Below are 17,688 nucleotides of genomic sequence, written 5' to 3'. Positions count from 1 at the left end.
GTGTGTTGTTGTGGAGGAATGGAAGTGGGCATATGGGACACAAACACACTCTAGCTTGGAGGCTACTTCAGCTGTTCTGTGAATGCCTTCTTGTTGTTTCTGTGTTTCGCTCCTGAAGTATTTATCTAGCCTTGGTCATTGTTTCCCCCTTTCTTTTGAATGTTGGAAACAAGTCAAGGTTATGCTTGCTCTTAAAATTTCCGAGAGGCTGCCAGCTCAGCACATTGTCCTTTTTATCCCCGGGGTGGTGAGAGAAGGAAGAGATGTTACTTATTTATAAACCAGGTTAATTGCTATAAAATATTTAATTGACAGAAATCTAACATGCATGGTGACATTCTTATCTTTATTTAAAAATATTTTCTCCTTCATACATTGTGAGTTGCTTCATGTATTTCCCTTTTCCCATGCATGTTCCAGTTTCTCACCCTGCATTTAGCATTCCAGACATTTATTCCATCTTTAAGCTACCAAACTACTTTTTTAAAAACAACAACAACCCTGAGTTCAAAAAGCATTAATGAAGTTGGCAAAGAGGATTGTTAAAAGGTAAGTATAGAGTTGTGGGGAGGAATAGGATCTTATCAGTGGAGGCCTTCTGTTTATTTCCTGTATGGTCTCCGGCCTTCTCTTCACCATTGTCTGTTGAGTGTATGACGAAATTCCCGCCTAGAGATACCTTTTCTCTCATATACAGGGCTATATTTGGACAGGACGGGGGATCTTTCTGCTATGGTCTCTTCATGCCAGCTGAGGCATGAAGGTTGCGTCCTTGCCCACAACAGCCATTGATAGTGTCTTGGTTCCCCCATCAGTAGAGCCGCAGACAAGGGTAACCAGGAGAGACAACAAGAGGACCAGGAGGGAAGGCTCTGTTGTCATGGTGATGAGTACCCTTCCTCCGCTGCTAGGAAACTTGGATGTGTAAAAGGATGCCATTACGGGTAGGACAACAGTCAAGTCCGTTCATAAGCTAGCCAGGCAGTGGGCTAGGGGGAAATAGCAGGGAGAAAACCTGCAGAGAAGGGAGCAAGACTTAGGGTGATTTAACCTCTTTTCCCCTAGTGACTGAAGGTACAAGGGGCAATTAGACATGGAGGCAATTTGGCTAGCTTCTCTCGCCTCATGAATTAATGAGTCCTGGGATTCTGTTTCATTGACTAAGGGGTTAACCATGGCATTGCAAATTAAACCTTGGCCCCTCAGGAAACCCTTTCCACACAGATTTATCTGCCGAGAAAACCCAACAGATTTGCAGCAGATCCCAGGCGGGTGCATTCTAAAGCTACAATCTTACCATACATTGAACATGCTATGAAACAACTTGAAACAGTCATGGCTCCCCCCACCAAAAAAATCTGGGAATTGGAATTGGGTGCTGAGAGTTGTTAGGAGACCCCATCCCCATCACAGAGCGACAGTTTCCAGAGTGGTTTAACAACCAATCCCATTTCACAGGGAACTCTGGAAATTGTAGCTCTGTAAGGGGATGGGGCCTCCTAACAGCTCTTAGCACCAGTAACCCAACTACAGCTCCCAGAATTCTTTGCGGGGAGTCAATGTGGCCGAAGATGCATTGTAAATTCACTCAGGGCTGCTTCCGTCAGTGCTGACCAAGATAAACTGTGAGTGTTTGGCGATGATGGGCAAACTGTCTTTCAGGGAAATTGTTCCGCCATTATTGATCTTTTCATTGAGAGCTCCTTGGAAGCTTCTGAAGAAGAGCGGGGTTCCTCAGGCCATAGTGTTCTAGAACAGAGTTGAGTAGAAGGTCAATCAGGATGACTGCCAGATCTCTGGAAAATTTGAAGTAGATAAGCAGAAGTTTCTGGCTCACAATTGTCTAATAAGAGCAACTGCTGAAAAGATTTCCCCTACTAAAAGGAAAGCTTGGGGGCAGGGCCAACTCAAGACATTTTGCTGCCGGAGGCAAACCAGAAAATGATTCCCCTGGGAATTGAAGTTGGTTAACAGTGCTTGGAGCAGAACAAGGGGGGAAATTGGGGACGGGGGGGGGGGATTTCATCTGCCAAGCCAAAATATTTGCCCTGTCTGGACAGCCACCTTAGTGAGATGTTGAATTCCTCCCTTTGCCATTGCAGATTTTGCAGTAATAGGACCAGATTTCACTATACTGTAGAATGGTGTGTTATTTCTTTCCTTGTCTTCTTTTAAAAACTGAAAATCTGGTATTGACTAGAAAGCAGTTTAGGTAATGAGAGCCTGACCTGCTGGTGGCCCAGGAGACCCAAAACCTGAGTCTTTTGCATTGTCCCACAATATTTCCTACCCTTTCTCCCTGCTTTTAGTAAAAGACTTGGGGGGTGGCATTTTGCTTCCAGGGTATGTGGGTGACTTGCCAAGTACGCTGCCAGTGAGTCTCCCCAGGCACTCACCATCTTAAGTTGCCCAGAGGCACTCTAAATATTTATGCAAATTTGTGTTGTGGGCCTGGGCTCCGAATCCTCTTAAGTACCTAAAAATGGACCTGAAGTCATTTGCACAGCAGAAGAACTAGTCAAGGGGAATGCAGAGTTACTGTCAAGCTTTGTGTAAGATAGCCACATGAAGAGCGGGCAAAGGTTTTCATTTCCAGCACGTATGGCATCACCAGCTATTTTTGTCTTGAGTTGACTACCTTGCTTTGCAAATGCACCTTAATTTGGATCTGACACCCCTAGCTGACCTCATCCAGGGACTCTTATGGAGAGAAAATGGGAATTGCATGTGACCTCTGCTAGGGTTTTGAAGTCGAGACATCGGAGATAAAATATGAGCGCAGTATCGTTACTACTTCTCAGTTGCCCGAAGGCATTTCTGCATTGCAACAAATCTGCCTGACAAGGCTATTCTGAGTGCACTTTAACATTAATTTAACTTGTGTCATTTGCTTCATACGTTCTCCAAAGCTGTACCTTTGTATGATCTGTGGATGTTTGAAGGTATCACGTTGTACGGCAAGCATGGTCTGCAGTGTGGTAGAAGAAGTGAATGGGGCTGGGTGGAGAGAAGGGAGATTTCTCTCTCTCTTTTTTGTGCTCTGGAAAGATGGGATCCCAATGAAGTTGATTGATAGCAGGTTCAGGGCTGAAAAAGCAGTTCTTCACATAATACAGTATGTACAGGTAACTTACAACTTGTGCACATTTAACTTGTGCACATTCAGCTTTATGTGCTTGGCAATTAAAAATAATAATTAAAAGGGGGCGGAAAGGAGGCAGGCCTTGGGGCGGGGGCCTTGGGCAATCCCACCTGCTATTGCACCCAGTGTGTTTTACTATACACAAATTTGGCTTTACATGCCACCTCTGGAATGTAACCCTATCCATGTGCTTGTCTGTAATTAAATGAATGAATTTAATTGTTCCTTAATAATAATAATAATAATAATAATTTATTTGTACCCCGCCCATCTGGCTGGGTTTCCCCAGCCACTCTGGCTTCCAACAAAGATGAAAAATACACTAAAATGTCACATATTAAAAACTTCCCTGAACAGGTCTGCCTTCAGATGTCTTCTGAATGTCAGGTAGATGTTTATCGCTTTGACATCTGATGGGAGGGCGTTCCACAGGGCGGGCGCCACTACCGAGAAGGCCCTCTGCCTGGTTCCCTGTAACTTGGCCTCTCGCAGTGAGGGAACCGCCAGAAGGCCCTCGGAGCTGGACCTCAGTGTCCAGGCAGAACGATGGGGGAGGAGACGCTCCTTCAGATATACTGGACCGAGGCCATTTAGGGCTTTAAAGGTCAGCACCAACACTTTGAATTGTGCTCGGAAACATACTGGGAGCCAATGTAGGTCTTTCAAGACCGGTGTTATATGGTCTTGGCGGCCGCTCCCAGTCACCAGTCTAGCTGCCGCGTTCTGGATTAGTTGTAGTTTCCGGGTCACCTTCAAAGGTAGCCCCACGTAGAGCGCATTGCAGTAGTCCAAGCGGGAGATAACCAGAGCATTCACCACTCTGGTGAGACAGTCTGCAGGCAGATAGAGTCTCAGCCTACGTACCAGATGGAGCTGGTAAATAGCTGCCCTGGATACAGATTTGACCTGTGCCTCCATGGACAGCTGTGAGTCCAAAATGACTCCCAGGCTGCGCACCTGGTCCTTCAGGGGCACAGCTACCCCATTCAGGACCAGGGAATCCTCCACACCTGCCCGCTTCCTGTCCCCCAAAAACAGTACTTCTGTCTTGTCAGGATTCAACCTCAATCTGTTAGCCACCATCCATCCTCCAACCGCCTCCAGACACTCACACAAGACCTTCACCGCCTTCACTGGTTGATTTAAAAGAGAGGTAGAGCTGGGTATCATCCGCATACTGATGAACACCCAGCCCAAACCTCCTGATGATCTCTCCCAGTGGCTGCATGTAAATGTAGAAAAGCATGGGGGAGAGGACAGAACCCTGAGGCACCCCACAAGTGAGAGCCCAGGGGTCTGAACACTCATCCCCCCCCACCACTTTCTGAACACGGCCCAGGAGGAAGGAGCGGAACCACTGTATGACAGTGCCCCCAGCTCCCAGCCCCTCAAGATGGTCCAGAAGGATGTTATGGTCGATGGTATCAAACGCCGCTGAGAGATCCAGCAGAACTAGGAAACAGCTCTCACCTTTGTCCCTAGCCCGCCAGAGATCATCAACCAGTGCGACCAAGGCAGTTTCAGTCCCATGATGAGGCCTGAATCCCGACTGGAAGGGATCCAAATGGTCCACTTCTTCCAGGCGTGCCTGGAGTTGTTCAGCAACCACTCGCTCAATCACCTTGCCCAAGAATGGAAGATTTGAGACTGGGCGATAATTGGCCATCGTGGCCGCATCTAAAGATGGTTTTTTAAGAAGCGGTTTAATAACCGCCTCTTTCAGCAGGTCTGGGAAGGATCCCTCACGGAGGGAAGCATTCACCACCCCACGAAGCCCATCGCCCAGTCCTTCCCGGCTAGCTTTTATAAGCCAGGATGGGCAAGGATCCAGGAGACAGGTGGTTGGCTTCACTCATCCAAGCAGCCTGTCCACATCCTCGGAGGTAACAGATTGGAATTGATCCCACACAACTTGACTAGACAGGACTCTAGCACTCTCCCGCCCTGGCCTTGCTCCCACGGTGGAGTCTACTTCTTCCCAAATCTGAGCGATTTTATCTGCAAAAAACTTTGCGAAATCATTGCAGGAGATCATGTGGCCCGTACTGGGCCCCGATGTCGCAGGTGGTTCCGCTAAATTGTGAACCACCTGAAAAAGTCTCCTGCTGCTGTTTTCTGCAGATGCAATAGAGGCGGCAAAGAAAGTCTTCTTCGCTGTCGCTATCGCCACTTGGTAGGCTCGACGTTGAGCTCTAACCTGTGTCTGGTCAGATTCGGAATGAGTTAATCCGCCACCGGCGCTCTAGCTGTCTCAACGATTGTTTCATTGCCCTCAGATCCGTGGAAAACCACGGGGCTCTCCGGGCTCCATGCAATCGGAGAGGGCGCTTCGGAGCCAAACCGTCAATAGCCCTGGTTAACTCCACATTCCAGCGGGCCACAAGGGAATCGGCTGAAAGGCCATCAACATGGGATAAAGCATCCCCTACCACTCTCTGGAAACCATTTGGATCCATTAAGTGGCGGGGGCGGACCATCTGAATTGGTCCCACCTCCCTGCAGAGGGGATGGGTTGCAGAGAAGTCCAGTTGCACCAGGAAGTGATCTGACCCTGGCACTTCTTTCCTTTCGCTTTTACTTAGTGTCAGATCACCAACATCCATAGAGGTAAACACCAGGTCCAAGGCACGTCCGCGGCTATGGGTTGGGCCAGACTTATTCAGGGACAGCCCCATGGAGGCCATGCTTTCCACCAAGTCCCGAGCAGCCCCTTGTAAGGTCGTGTCGGCATGGATGTTAAAATCCCCTAGGACAACCAAGCTAGGTGTCTCCAGGAGAACATCCGCCACAACCTGAAGCAGCTCGGGCAGGGAATCCTTGGTGCAGCGGGGAGGTCGGTACACCAAAAGGAATCCTGTACTGCCCCTATTGCCCAACTTCCAGAACTTGGAAAACTGGGTCGTCCCAATAGGACGCCTGGATTATTATTCTAGTTAAGTTGCAATCTTGCAGCACATTTCTGTAAGCACTGTTAAATCATATATTGTCTCTTTTCTGAGTGACTATGATTTGTTTTTTCCCTATTTGCCAGATTTTTAACTACAGATACTCTCTCTGCAGTGGCACTCTGGTTAAACTTCCGATGTCTGACATTCACACGTTTTTAGCTTTTAGTTGCGTAACAGAAAATATTTATTGGTGTTGACACCTTAAATCCTGTTGACATTTTGAATCACTTTCCACCATTTTCCAAACCTATGATCTGTTATTTCATGAATTGCTTTCAGTAACCATATCCCAGTATTTATAAAAATTATTCGGCAACCCCACTCATCATTGTAAAATATTAGCATCAATCACAGCAGGATTTCGTTTTAAAAGATTATTCAATTCCTGTGGTATCATCTACCATCTATAGAGAATTTAAATTGGGTTTCCCCGCAATTTCAGTTTGAATTTCATCAGCCTCCATACTCCTGATTTTCACTATACCAAGCTTGGCAATTTTAAACATGCAAATAGGGAAAAGCAAAACAGAAAGGATTGGTCCATTGCTGGCACCTCCAATGGCACCACAATACCCTTAGCACACCCACAACTCCCTGCCCCTTCCAGTTTTTTGTTTTTTGTTTAATTAGAAGGGATTTTTGGGTGGTTTTTAGAAGTTTCCTTTTTCAGTTGCTTGGGAGAGGATTGCAAGGTTTTGGAATGCTACATTGAGTTTTTGTTGTTTGTGGGGGTTGACTTTTTTTAGGGTGTAGGTGTTCTGCCTGTTGTTTTGGGAAGGAAGTTTGCAATCACATTTTTCATCTGTGAAATGTGCATTTTGTGGTTCCCACAAAAGCTCCCTAGATTTTCAAATATGCTTTCAGGCCCATAAAAGGTTGGGGACCACTAGTAAACGACTGTTAGTTCTGTATTGATAAAATCTTTAATATAGTTCCTAGGGAGGCTGGGTATTTGATTCCCCCCCCCCTCCAAGCTCCGTTTAGATGACACAATTCCCCAAATACCACCTATTGCTTTCCCCTTCACTTTCAGATTTCATCTACTCTGCCTTCTAGCAGAATAAACTCTTATAAACATGCTCATTGCTTCACAAAGGAAGTTGCCTCACTGTACCAGGTCAGACCAGTTGTCCGCCTAACTCACTGCTGTCTGCTCGGGCGGACAGCAGCTCTCCAGCTCCTCAGGTAGAGAGGAGTTCTCCTCATAACCTGCTGTGCCAGCCTTTTTTAACTGGAGGTGCCAGAGACGGAAACTTCTGCATGCAAAGTATCTGCTCTTGGCCTGTTCTTATACGTGTTCCACAGCTCTGTGTTCAATCTTGTAAACTGCTTTCCGCATTCTTTATGCATGGACCCGACCAGTTTGAATTAAGCCCTAGCTTCAAGGTGGTAGAAATCCGTAGGAAACAACACCTAAAGCAGGAGTCAGCAAACTTTTTCAGCAGGGGGCTGGTCCATTGTCCCTCAGACCTTGTGGGGGGGCCGGACTATATGGGGGGGGGGATAAACAAATTCCTATGTCTCACAAATAACCCAGAGGTGCATTTTAAATAAAAGCACACATTCTACTAATGTAAACACACCAGGCAGGCCCCACAAATAACCCAGAGGTGCATTTTAAATAAAAGAACACATTCTACTCATGTAAAACCACACTGATTCCCGGACTGTCCGCGGGCCGGATTTAGAAGGCGATTGGGCCAGATCTGGCCCCCGGGCCTTAGTTTGTCTACCCATGACCTAAAGGATCCAGGGTGCAGTGGGGAGGAGCAAAATAAAGAAAACCCAGAAGTCACATTATTTAATTTTTCCATGGTTTTTCTTACATGCATGTACACTGATGTGTGTCTTATCACTTACAAGGGTCAGGCATAAATGGAGGCACTCTAGCAATTAATAAATTACAACTTGATGACCCACTTTGAATGTAGGGACTACCTAAACTTAAACGTATTTTGTTTGGGGTGATGTCAGATGATCACAAAAAATTCTCTGTGGTATTTTGAGTAGGGAATGGTTGATTCACACGTGCAAGCAAATCACTTGATAGGTGAGGAACATACTTGTGCGTGTGAACTCATCACCTCTAAGCACTCAATCAAGATTTTTCAATAGCTGAAAGAATATTTTCCTGTTTAAGGGTGACAGTCCTCAGAATAAGAGTGTAGAATGAATGTTGTGTGGCATCTGTCAGATAAATAACAATGATATGCAGATTACATTAGTTACATGCCAGTGAACTATGCAAATTAGGAGGAAGTCTAGCTTATTGTGTATTTTCAGTGTGACTTTCTTTGTTGAACACATTTTCTATGTTGGGCATAGGCCAACCATCAGGGGTGATTTCAATTTTCATTCAGGGAATGGCAAGACATTTTGTGTGTGTTTGTGTGTGCATTCATAAAGGTCAAAATGGTCCAATTTTAAGTCTGTTTATAGATGACTTGTAGCAAAGCAGTGTGTTTTAAGAACATTTGTCATAGTTATATTATTATGCCTCACAAGTGAATTCACAAAAGAGGTCATTCACCTTTTTATTTAAAAGCAGAGGGTAGCCTTCCACAACCTGCTGTCCTCCAGACATTTTGGACTACAATTCCCATAAGCCCCAGCGAGCATGAGTGTGCTAGCTGGGGCTGATGGGAACTTTTTCATTTAAAAGCAGAGGGTAGCCTTCCACAACCTGCTGTCCTCCAGACATTTTGGACTACAAGTCCCATAAGCCCCAGCGAGCATGAGTGTGCTAGCTGGGGCTGATGGGAACTGTAGTCCAAAATGTCTGTTGGGCTCTGTGTGGTGGAGGCTGGCATACATACACCGTACATAGTGCTCTTGAACTTTCAAATACAGTGCAAGTTTATTGCTCAGGAAGCTGGAGCAGCACTCTGGAGAAATAATCATATATAGGAGTGAGACTGCCCCTCTCCCCGTTTTTCTTGAACAGTAAGAATGTACAGACTTGCCAGTGGAAGCATCTGCTAGCTTCATATCTGATATGGAAGATGCTTTCTGTCAGAAATTTGTGTTGGATTGTCCCAGCAGTACCCAGGCCTAGCAGTTTACCTAGCACAGTTTTCTGTAACTAATATTCCTCTTTACCCATCTTTTCAAATTATTGACTTCTAGTATTGACAATTCTGCTCAGACAGCTTTGAGTGAAGTCAACCAAAACCAAGTTACATCAGTTGTATGACTCCTGAATTCTCATGTAATTGGGATGATGAGACCAGCTGCATGACCTATGCCTTCTAACCCATTTTTCCCCTGATGGGGCAAGTGGCTGTTTTCGGGGGGAGGGAGGGATTTATATCCAGGAAATGCCCCAAAGAAGAAAGAGTTACAACGCTTCACGTTGCTGCAGATTTGATATATACCGTATTTTTCCGTCTATAAGACAACCCCATGTATAAGACGACCCCTATTTTTTGAGCCCCAAATTAAGAAATAAATATTTTAAACATCCAATGTATAAGACAACCCCCAATTTTAAATTTAAAAAAAAATGGGGGGGGGAATATAGTCTTATACACGGAAAAATACAGTATATATTTTAGGACCAACCTTTTTCTCTAGACTTTAAAATGTTTTAAATTTAATATTGTATTTTTAAATGGCTGTAACCCATCCTGGGGCCTTATAGTGAAGGGTGGGTATGGAATCAAATAAATAATAATAATAATAGAGAAATGATACAGTCTTGATTCTCTGGTCTCATCTAGCTTGGTCCTTATGCTTAATCAAATCATTATTCTTTTTCATTCTTCCTGTTTGTGTACAGAGACAGCTTTACAGGAATCCTTAATTTAACAATTGTTGTCCTTCTTCTGCACAGATTTACATTTTGTAGCTTATATATTTGTGGACTTTTGCTAAACATTGTGGGTTTTTTTGCATTCAAAGGACTGGTCTTTTTTAAAAGGTTTTTAAAACCTGAATTTTTGATGTTTTAAAACTCTTGTATGTTTTCTTGAATGCCATGGGTGTAAGAGTGACCTATAAGTATTGTTACGGCTAACTGTTTTAACACTTTTATTTTCTTCTTGTGTTGCGGTGCAGGTATGGCCTCACATGTGCAAGTTTTCTCCCCTCACACCCTTCAATCAAGTGCCTTCTGTAGCGTGAAGAAACTGAAAGTGGAACCAAGTTCTAACTGGGATATGACTGGGTACGGCACACATAGCAAAGTCTACAGTCAGAGCAAGAACGTGCAGTCCTCTCAAGCCGCCGCCGCCATCAACGCCTCTCTCCAGATCCCCAACCCCAGCATCCCTTACGAACAGACCATCATCTTCCCAGCCAGCACGGGGCACATTGTGGTGACATCCGCCAACAGCACCTCCGGTGTGGTTGCAGTATCTGGGCAAGCGTTAGGTGGACCACACAACCTGATGCGTCGAAGCACTGTGAGCCTTTTGGACACCTACCAAAAATGTGGACTTAAGCGCAAGAGTGAAGAAATTGAGAACACAAGCAGCGTGCAGATTATCGAAGAGCACCCACCAATGATTCAGAACAATGCCAGTGGGGCTACGGTAGCCACCACAACCACATCCACGGCCACATCCAAAAACAGTGGCTCCAACAGTGAAGGGGATTACCAGCTGGTGCAACATGAAGTGCTTTGTTCCATGACCAACACGTACGAAGTGTTGGAATTTTTGGGCCGCGGAACCTTTGGGCAAGTGGTCAAATGCTGGAAACGTGGCACCAATGAAATTGTGGCCATCAAGATCCTTAAAAACCATCCATCTTATGCCCGGCAAGGTCAAATTGAAGTGAGCATCCTGGCCCGGTTAAGCACGGAAAGCGCAGATGATTACAACTTTGTCCGAGCCTATGAATGTTTCCAGCACAAGAACCACACCTGCCTGGTCTTTGAAATGTTGGAACAGAACCTTTATGATTTCTTAAAGCAAAACAAGTTCAGCCCATTGCCCCTTAAATACATCCGACCAATTCTGCAGCAGGTAGCCACGGCCCTAATGAAATTGAAAAGCCTGGGCTTGATTCATGCAGACCTCAAGCCAGAGAACATCATGCTGGTGGATCCATCTCGGCAGCCATACAGGGTCAAGGTCATCGACTTTGGTTCTGCAAGTCATGTGTCAAAGGCTGTGTGCTCGACTTACCTTCAGTCCAGATACTACAGGTAAGTGACCTGAGTCAAATAAAAACATCAGGATAAGTGGAGCGTGTGGCGCAATGGGTCAGTGTGTCTGGCTCTTAACCAGAAGGTTGGTGGTTTGAGCCCAGCCAGGGATGGCTGTGTGCAGGATTCCTGCATTCCAGGGGGTTGGACTAGATGCTCCTTGGGATCCCTTTGAACTCTGCAATTGTATGGCTGTGATTCTATTCCATAAAGGCATTTGCTGTGATACTATAGAAAGCACTGAAATCTACCCGAGATCAGGAGGAATCCTATTGGCCCTTTGAGTCACCTGATACCACTGACTTGATAGATGCAATACCACTTTCTTGCCACCTGCCATGGTGGCACTATAGCGTGTCAGAGCTGGCCATTAGCTCCATTGTCTAGCTTGCTCTCCTATGATAATGCCGATAATAAGAAAGTTGGATCCCACTGCAAGTCCCCTTCCTGTTGCCTTATGCCAAGATGTTTCTTGTCACGTGATGTTTTGCAGGCTCCTACTGCAGGTGGTGCTGTGGGTTAAAGCCTCAGCGCCTAGGGCTTGCCGATCGAAAGGTTGGCGGTTCGAATCCCTGCGGCGGGGTGCGCTCCCGCTGCTCGGTCCCAGCGCCTGCCAACCTAGCAGTTCGAAAGCACCTCCGGGTGCAAGTAGATAAATAGGGACCGCTTACCAGCGGGAAGGTAAACGGCGTTTCCGTGTGCGGCTCTGGCTCTGGCTCTGGCTCTGGCCAGAGCAGCGATGTCACGCTGGCCACGTGACCCGGAAGTGTCTCCGGACAGCGCTGGCCCCTGGCCTCTTAAGTGAGATGGGCACACAACCCCAGAGTCTGTCAAGACTGGCCCGTACGGGCAGGGGTACCTATACCTTTACCTTTACTGCGATAATATTTTGCATGTCAAGGGCTTTCTGTTATTTTTGCTGCAGTAGACTTTACATGGTTACGCTATTGGAGGTAATCAGCGACATAATTCTTGATTGACGTGATTCCTTATGCTGATGGATTTGATCAAAATACGCTGTGCGAGTTACCAGTGTGGCTCGTGTGTTAAATGCAACAGATGTTTTGCCTTTAAAATTGCAGGTAACATTTGGCACTTATGAAAGACTCTTTTACAGGATGCACAGAGGATCAGCAGCGCTGCTTCTCCTTGTCTCTTAAAATGCAGATTTCAGACACTAGAGGGGGGAACCTAATCAGGGCTGGAGAAGAGTTAATTTCCAGAATGTGGAAGTTTGACAGTGTAGCATTGCAGCAGCTGATTTTTATCTGTATGTCCTTTTGTTCTGAGAAGGAGAAAACAACAACGCTGCTTTCTTTTCTTAGAAAAGGTTTATTAAATAAAACATTCAACAGTCCTATCCTTTAGGGCAGACATGTTTTTGCTGCAAATACACGAAAGCTTTAAGGCTTTTAATTTGCTGGCTGGATGGGATGGGATGGGGGGAGAGAAGGAATCCATGATAATTGGAGCATTTTGCTACTGCATTACCTATGATGGTGCAGAGCCAGCCCATGTAGACCTGGGATGGGCATCCATAAGCAACAGAAATGAAAAGGGTGGAAGTGTTTGGTTTTCTGAGAGGAAGGGAGTGTTTTGTAATGTGTCTGGGAAATGCATAATGGTTACTGTGTCTTGGATTTTGAAATGATGTGTGAAGGCAGCCAGTTTTCAGATCATCAGACTCAGTTTAACTAATCCTTCTTTCTTTATGGGGAAGAAGAAAAGGAGCTGGGGTTTGTTGCCACAGTAGGGGGTTTCTGACAAAGTCATGAGGAAAATTAATATTGCTGCCTCTGAGGGTGGCAATGGAGGGGAGCGTAAGGGGGTTCTGGTGAAACAACGCTCCATTCTCTGCCAGAGATAGATACCTTTAGGCGAGAGGCAAAATTGAAAACAAAATAATTTGTTTTACACTGGTTTTTGTTGCCAGGCCATTAGGAAGATGGATGGGGTAGTATTAGGAAAACATAAACTGCAAATGACTGTGATTAAAAAAATGAAACTTCCCAACAACCAATCCTGTTAGATGAGAAAATGGTCATTCATATATATATATATATATATATATATATATATATATATATATGATGTACAGTGGTGCCCCGCAAGACGAATGCCTCGCAAGACGAAAAACCCGCTAGATGAAAGGGTTTTCCGTTTTTCGAGGCGCTTCGCAAGACGAATTTCCCTATGGGCTTTTTTTCACTTCCCCCCCCTTTTTCTAAGCCACTAAGCCGCTAATAGCCGCTTTGCCGCTAAGCCGCTAAAAGCGCTAATCCGCTAAGCCGCTAATAGGGTTGCTTCGCAAGATGAAAAAACCGCAAGACGAAGAGACTCGCGGAACGGATTTTTTTCGTCTTGCGAGGCACCACTGTAGCTTGAGATACTTAAATCCCTGCTTGGCAGAATCTTGGAGAAAATGGTAATCTTGATTTTGAAGTGGCAAAAGGCATGAACTTGCAAGAATGGATTTGTCTCTGAAGCTTCGATATCAGTACCGCATGTAGTTTGCTTGGCGGTGAGGAAGAACCATTGAATATTAACCATCACAGACAGACTCTTTGCATCACTTGAAGTTTGTTCCCACCAATAGAGAGGCTGGCTGGCATTCAATGAGCCTTAGCATTCACCCTAAGTATTTTAATTAACAGGCGCTCCACTGTGGCATGAATGCTTGATGCCTCATTGCTAGCCCATTCTGGCCGTCAAGATGGTGTAATTAGAGCAGGGAGGACAAGGCAGGGCAATCATCTGGTGGTGTAGGAACAAGCTTTCCCCGCCACCTCCTCTGTCACTGTTTGGCCACTGCCAAGGGAAAGGGTCACGACTCAAATGTCCCTGTACTACGTGGCATGTTATGAACGTGAACTTTTTGCCCTCTCAAGTTACTGTACTCAGATGTAGGTTGCCTGTAAGGAACTGCACCAGGACTTGCTTAAAATTAGCCATTCACATTTTTGTGCCGTGTTTGTGACAGACTAAGGATGTGTACGCATTGCCAGCTTAATGTGCAGCGAGGTGGTTCTTTTTCTGAGTTTGGATCGAAGCCTTTTGGGGGGAGAATGCATCAAAATGCAGTGTTTCTCAAGAAACAACAGGATAGATATAGGATATGGATTGTGATCAACATCTTATGTATACTTCCCAAACCAGCAGTGCAAGTGTACCGAATGCAGAATAAAAGGGAATGTGTACACAGCCGAAGGATCTCTCTTGGGTTCCCTACCCCTGAGTTAAATGATCTTTGGTAGCAGGGACTGGGGAAATGTCAGTGATAAGCAAAGCAGTTGTAGATTGAAAGCTTGGAACCAGGAGTCTGTGCTCAGGAGCCACAGTGGATATGCTTGATCTAGAAACCTTTACAGTACTCGCAGGACAGGGGGAACCAGTGACTAGGCAGGGTGGGGCAGGTTATTCTGGACTGTAGCAGACGCAGATGTAGGGGAGCGTGACCAATTCAGTTGCACTTGGGCACGGAGCCTTGGGAGCTCTGCAACTGTTATGTACAATGGAAGGCAAGAGGCAAGGGTGCTAAAATTTGGTGTAGCACAAGGCACCACTGAAATCTGACACCCCAAGGTCCACCACTGACTGTAGGAACACTTCACGACCCAGGGAACATCCTCAGCTTGCAGTTTCAGTGACTCACCCTGTAGGGTAGCAGGATATACATCTGTGGTTTCCCAAGCCACCTTCTGACAGAAATACTTCTCCCTAAAACCTCAGATGGATGGATGGTATTTTCTGCAGTCCTCAGTTACGGTACATGGGTTAGTGGAGCCATTTACACAACAGTGACTGGGATTGAAACATAATGCTGCGGAAGGACCATGCCTTAGAGACTGAGTGCAACATTTGCATGCAGAAGGCATTGGGTTCCATCCCTGGCATCCTTTAAAAAGGATCAGTAGGAGGTGAGATAAGAAAGACCTCCATCCTGAGGCTCTGTTGCCAGTCTAGCATCCCAGGGCTAGATAGATAGATAGACTGACCTGGTATAAGGCAACTCCGTGTGTTCCTCGTGTGACCTTGTGCTGCTTAGTTTGCTCAAGCGGTTTATTTTAGAAAAAGCCTGTCTGCTTCCCTGATTTTGTTATTGAACTTACGAATATGAAGTCAAGGTCATGTAGAGTTCTTCCATGGAAAGCATTTCCATAATCCCTTTTATAAAACCAGCATCTTATTGCAACCAGATGGGTATACAGACTTTGCAGATGTGTTCTTGGTTGCAGAATGCAAGCATGCCTCAAATGGCCCGGGTTCTTTTGTGTGTCTCAGTCCAAACAGTTTGACCACAGCATATTGTTATTTTCAGCCAAAAGCCCTTGGGGACAGGCAGAGAAGCCACTTCCTAATGAGCATATAGTATTAATTCAGTGAAACACAAAGATTGCTTCACCTGTATGGATGGACGAACCTGTCACTCTCTCCGTTTCTTGCTTTTCTAGTCTTAAATTCAGTTTGCCCCGCTTCTCCATCAGCTTTGTTTGTTTTTGTTGTCAAGTCCTCATGAAAATTAATGTTTCAGAACCCATTTGTCCCAATACAATAGACACATTTTGGCAAGCAATGCTTCTCAATAGCATAGATTTTTATGCACACCTTCTCCTATTAGACACATTTCCGTACACTTCTTTTGTTCGTTTGGAGAATTTTTAAGGATAACTGCATTTCACTTTACATATTGTTTAAGGTAGTGCAAATTAGGTAGGCTTGTATCAAAAGATGAACTGAACTGAACTTTCTCCCCATTTCCTAGTCATGTGTCATGGTAGGGAAACGATTGTTCCTTCCTTTCCCACTTCAATCCATTCATCTCTCTTGCCATGTGATCCTCAAAGCACACACCTTAATTTATTTTAGCCTCAGTATGTAAAATGAGAGCAGGGCTGGCCTTAGACATTTTTCATCCTCTCACTTAAAGCATTAGAAAGTTCAGTTGCTGCTGTTTTAAAAAACGGAGTCTGGAGCCAAAAAAGAGAAAGAAACAAAAATGTATGTGTTCTGCTATCAGCTTCCTGCAGTGACTATTTCAAGATGCTACAGAGGAAAGCCATCTCTGATTGTGGGAAGGAGGTGATGCTTCTTTTCTCCTTTCCACTGTAGTGCATAGCCTACATAGCTAGTATACTGCCAATCTGTACTTTCAATTCTCTTTTCAGACCTGTGTTTAATTCTTAGGGGGGACTAGGGCTCGAAGGTGGAGTCTCAAACTGTGTAGTGTTCTAGGTCACCCAATAAGTAAAGTAAAAACACATTATTACAGTGGTACCTCAGGTAACAGACGCTTCGGGTTACAGACGCTTCAGGTTACAGACTCCGCTAACCCAGAAATAATACCTTGGGTTAAGAACTTTGCTTCAGGATGAGAACAGAAATCGTGCAGCGGTGGCACGGCGGCAGCAGGAGGCCCCATTAGCTAATGTGGTGCTTCAGGTTAAGAACAGTTTCAGACCTCCAGAACGAATTAAGTTCTTAACCCGAGGTACCACTGTATTATTATTACAGTGGTACCTCGGATTACAGACGCTTCAGGTTGCAGACTCCGCTAACCCAGAAATAGTACCTTGGGTTAAGAACTTTGCTTCAGGATAAGAACAGAAATCGTGCTCCGGCGGCATGGCGGCAGCGGGACGCCCCATTAGCTAAAGTGCTACCTCAGGTTAAGAACAGTTTCAGGTTAAGAATGGACCTCCGGAACGAATTAAGTACTTAACCCGAGGTACCACTATATTTTAAAGGGGGGATGGGATCGGATGCTAGGGGTTTGGAGCCTCTGGGCCATTCCTTAACAACACCCTTCACTGTATGTAAATAGGCATTTTCTCTATATTTGGAGGCCAAGAGGCTACAGAGTATTCTGCTGTGGTAGAAAATCTGTAGTGTATTTGTGGGCTTGGAACTCCATGGCACTGCACCTTGCCAAATGAGTGGAGCTGGGTTGTAAATGGAGGAGTCTGAACAAGTGCAGGTAAATGGCTTGAACAAGAGCTTCATTAATACTTAAAAAAATAGAAAGGTTCAGGTTTCGGGAACTGTTCAGCCCATGATTCAGCACCTGTAAGTTTCTGCCACATTTCCTGCTCTCACTGCACCTGCGATGTTCCAAATTAACCACAGACGGACTGGCAGAGGCTTAATGGCAGCCAACTGGCAAGGAGAAGCTGACAGGTACCGAGTGCCACCCCGAAGACCCTGGGGTTTCAGACTCAACCACCCCCATTCACTGCAGTGGGGCGCAGCTCAAAGTCCCCTAGAAATGAATGGAGGGTGCTCAGCTTAAGCGCTGCCATGATAGGAAATTGCCCAGGGGGCAGTGTGGTATTGTGGTTAGGGCATTGGACTTAGAGTGTGGATATCCAGCTTTAAAACCCTACATAGTCACAAAAATTGGAGACCTTAGACTTGTCTGTATAGTGGGCAGGGTGATATGCACTGGGATGGTG

The 17,688-nt window shown here is 45.5% G+C and overlaps 1 protein-coding gene across 4 annotated transcripts in view; it reads left to right on the top strand.

Annotated features, from left to right (window-relative positions):
- Positions 1–17,688, top strand: part of HIPK2 (homeodomain interacting protein kinase 2) — a 174,194-nt gene that overhangs the window by 49,086 nt on the left and 107,420 nt on the right. For all 4 annotated transcript variants that reach the window (XM_079992216.1, XM_079992217.1, XM_079992218.1 and 1 more), the window contains exon 2: positions 10,147–11,239. In XM_079992216.1, the coding sequence (XP_079848342.1) occupies positions 10,147–11,239 (1,093 nt within the window). The remainder of the gene's footprint in view (positions 1–10,146; positions 11,240–17,688) is intronic.

The sequence above is a fragment of the Podarcis cretensis genome, assembly GCF_951804945.1.
Source record: "Podarcis cretensis genome assembly, chromosome: 10".
Taxonomy (NCBI): domain Eukaryota; kingdom Metazoa; phylum Chordata; class Lepidosauria; order Squamata; family Lacertidae; genus Podarcis; species Podarcis cretensis.
The sequence above is the reverse complement of the archived record's forward strand: the minus strand, read 5'-3'. Positions and strand labels throughout refer to the sequence as shown.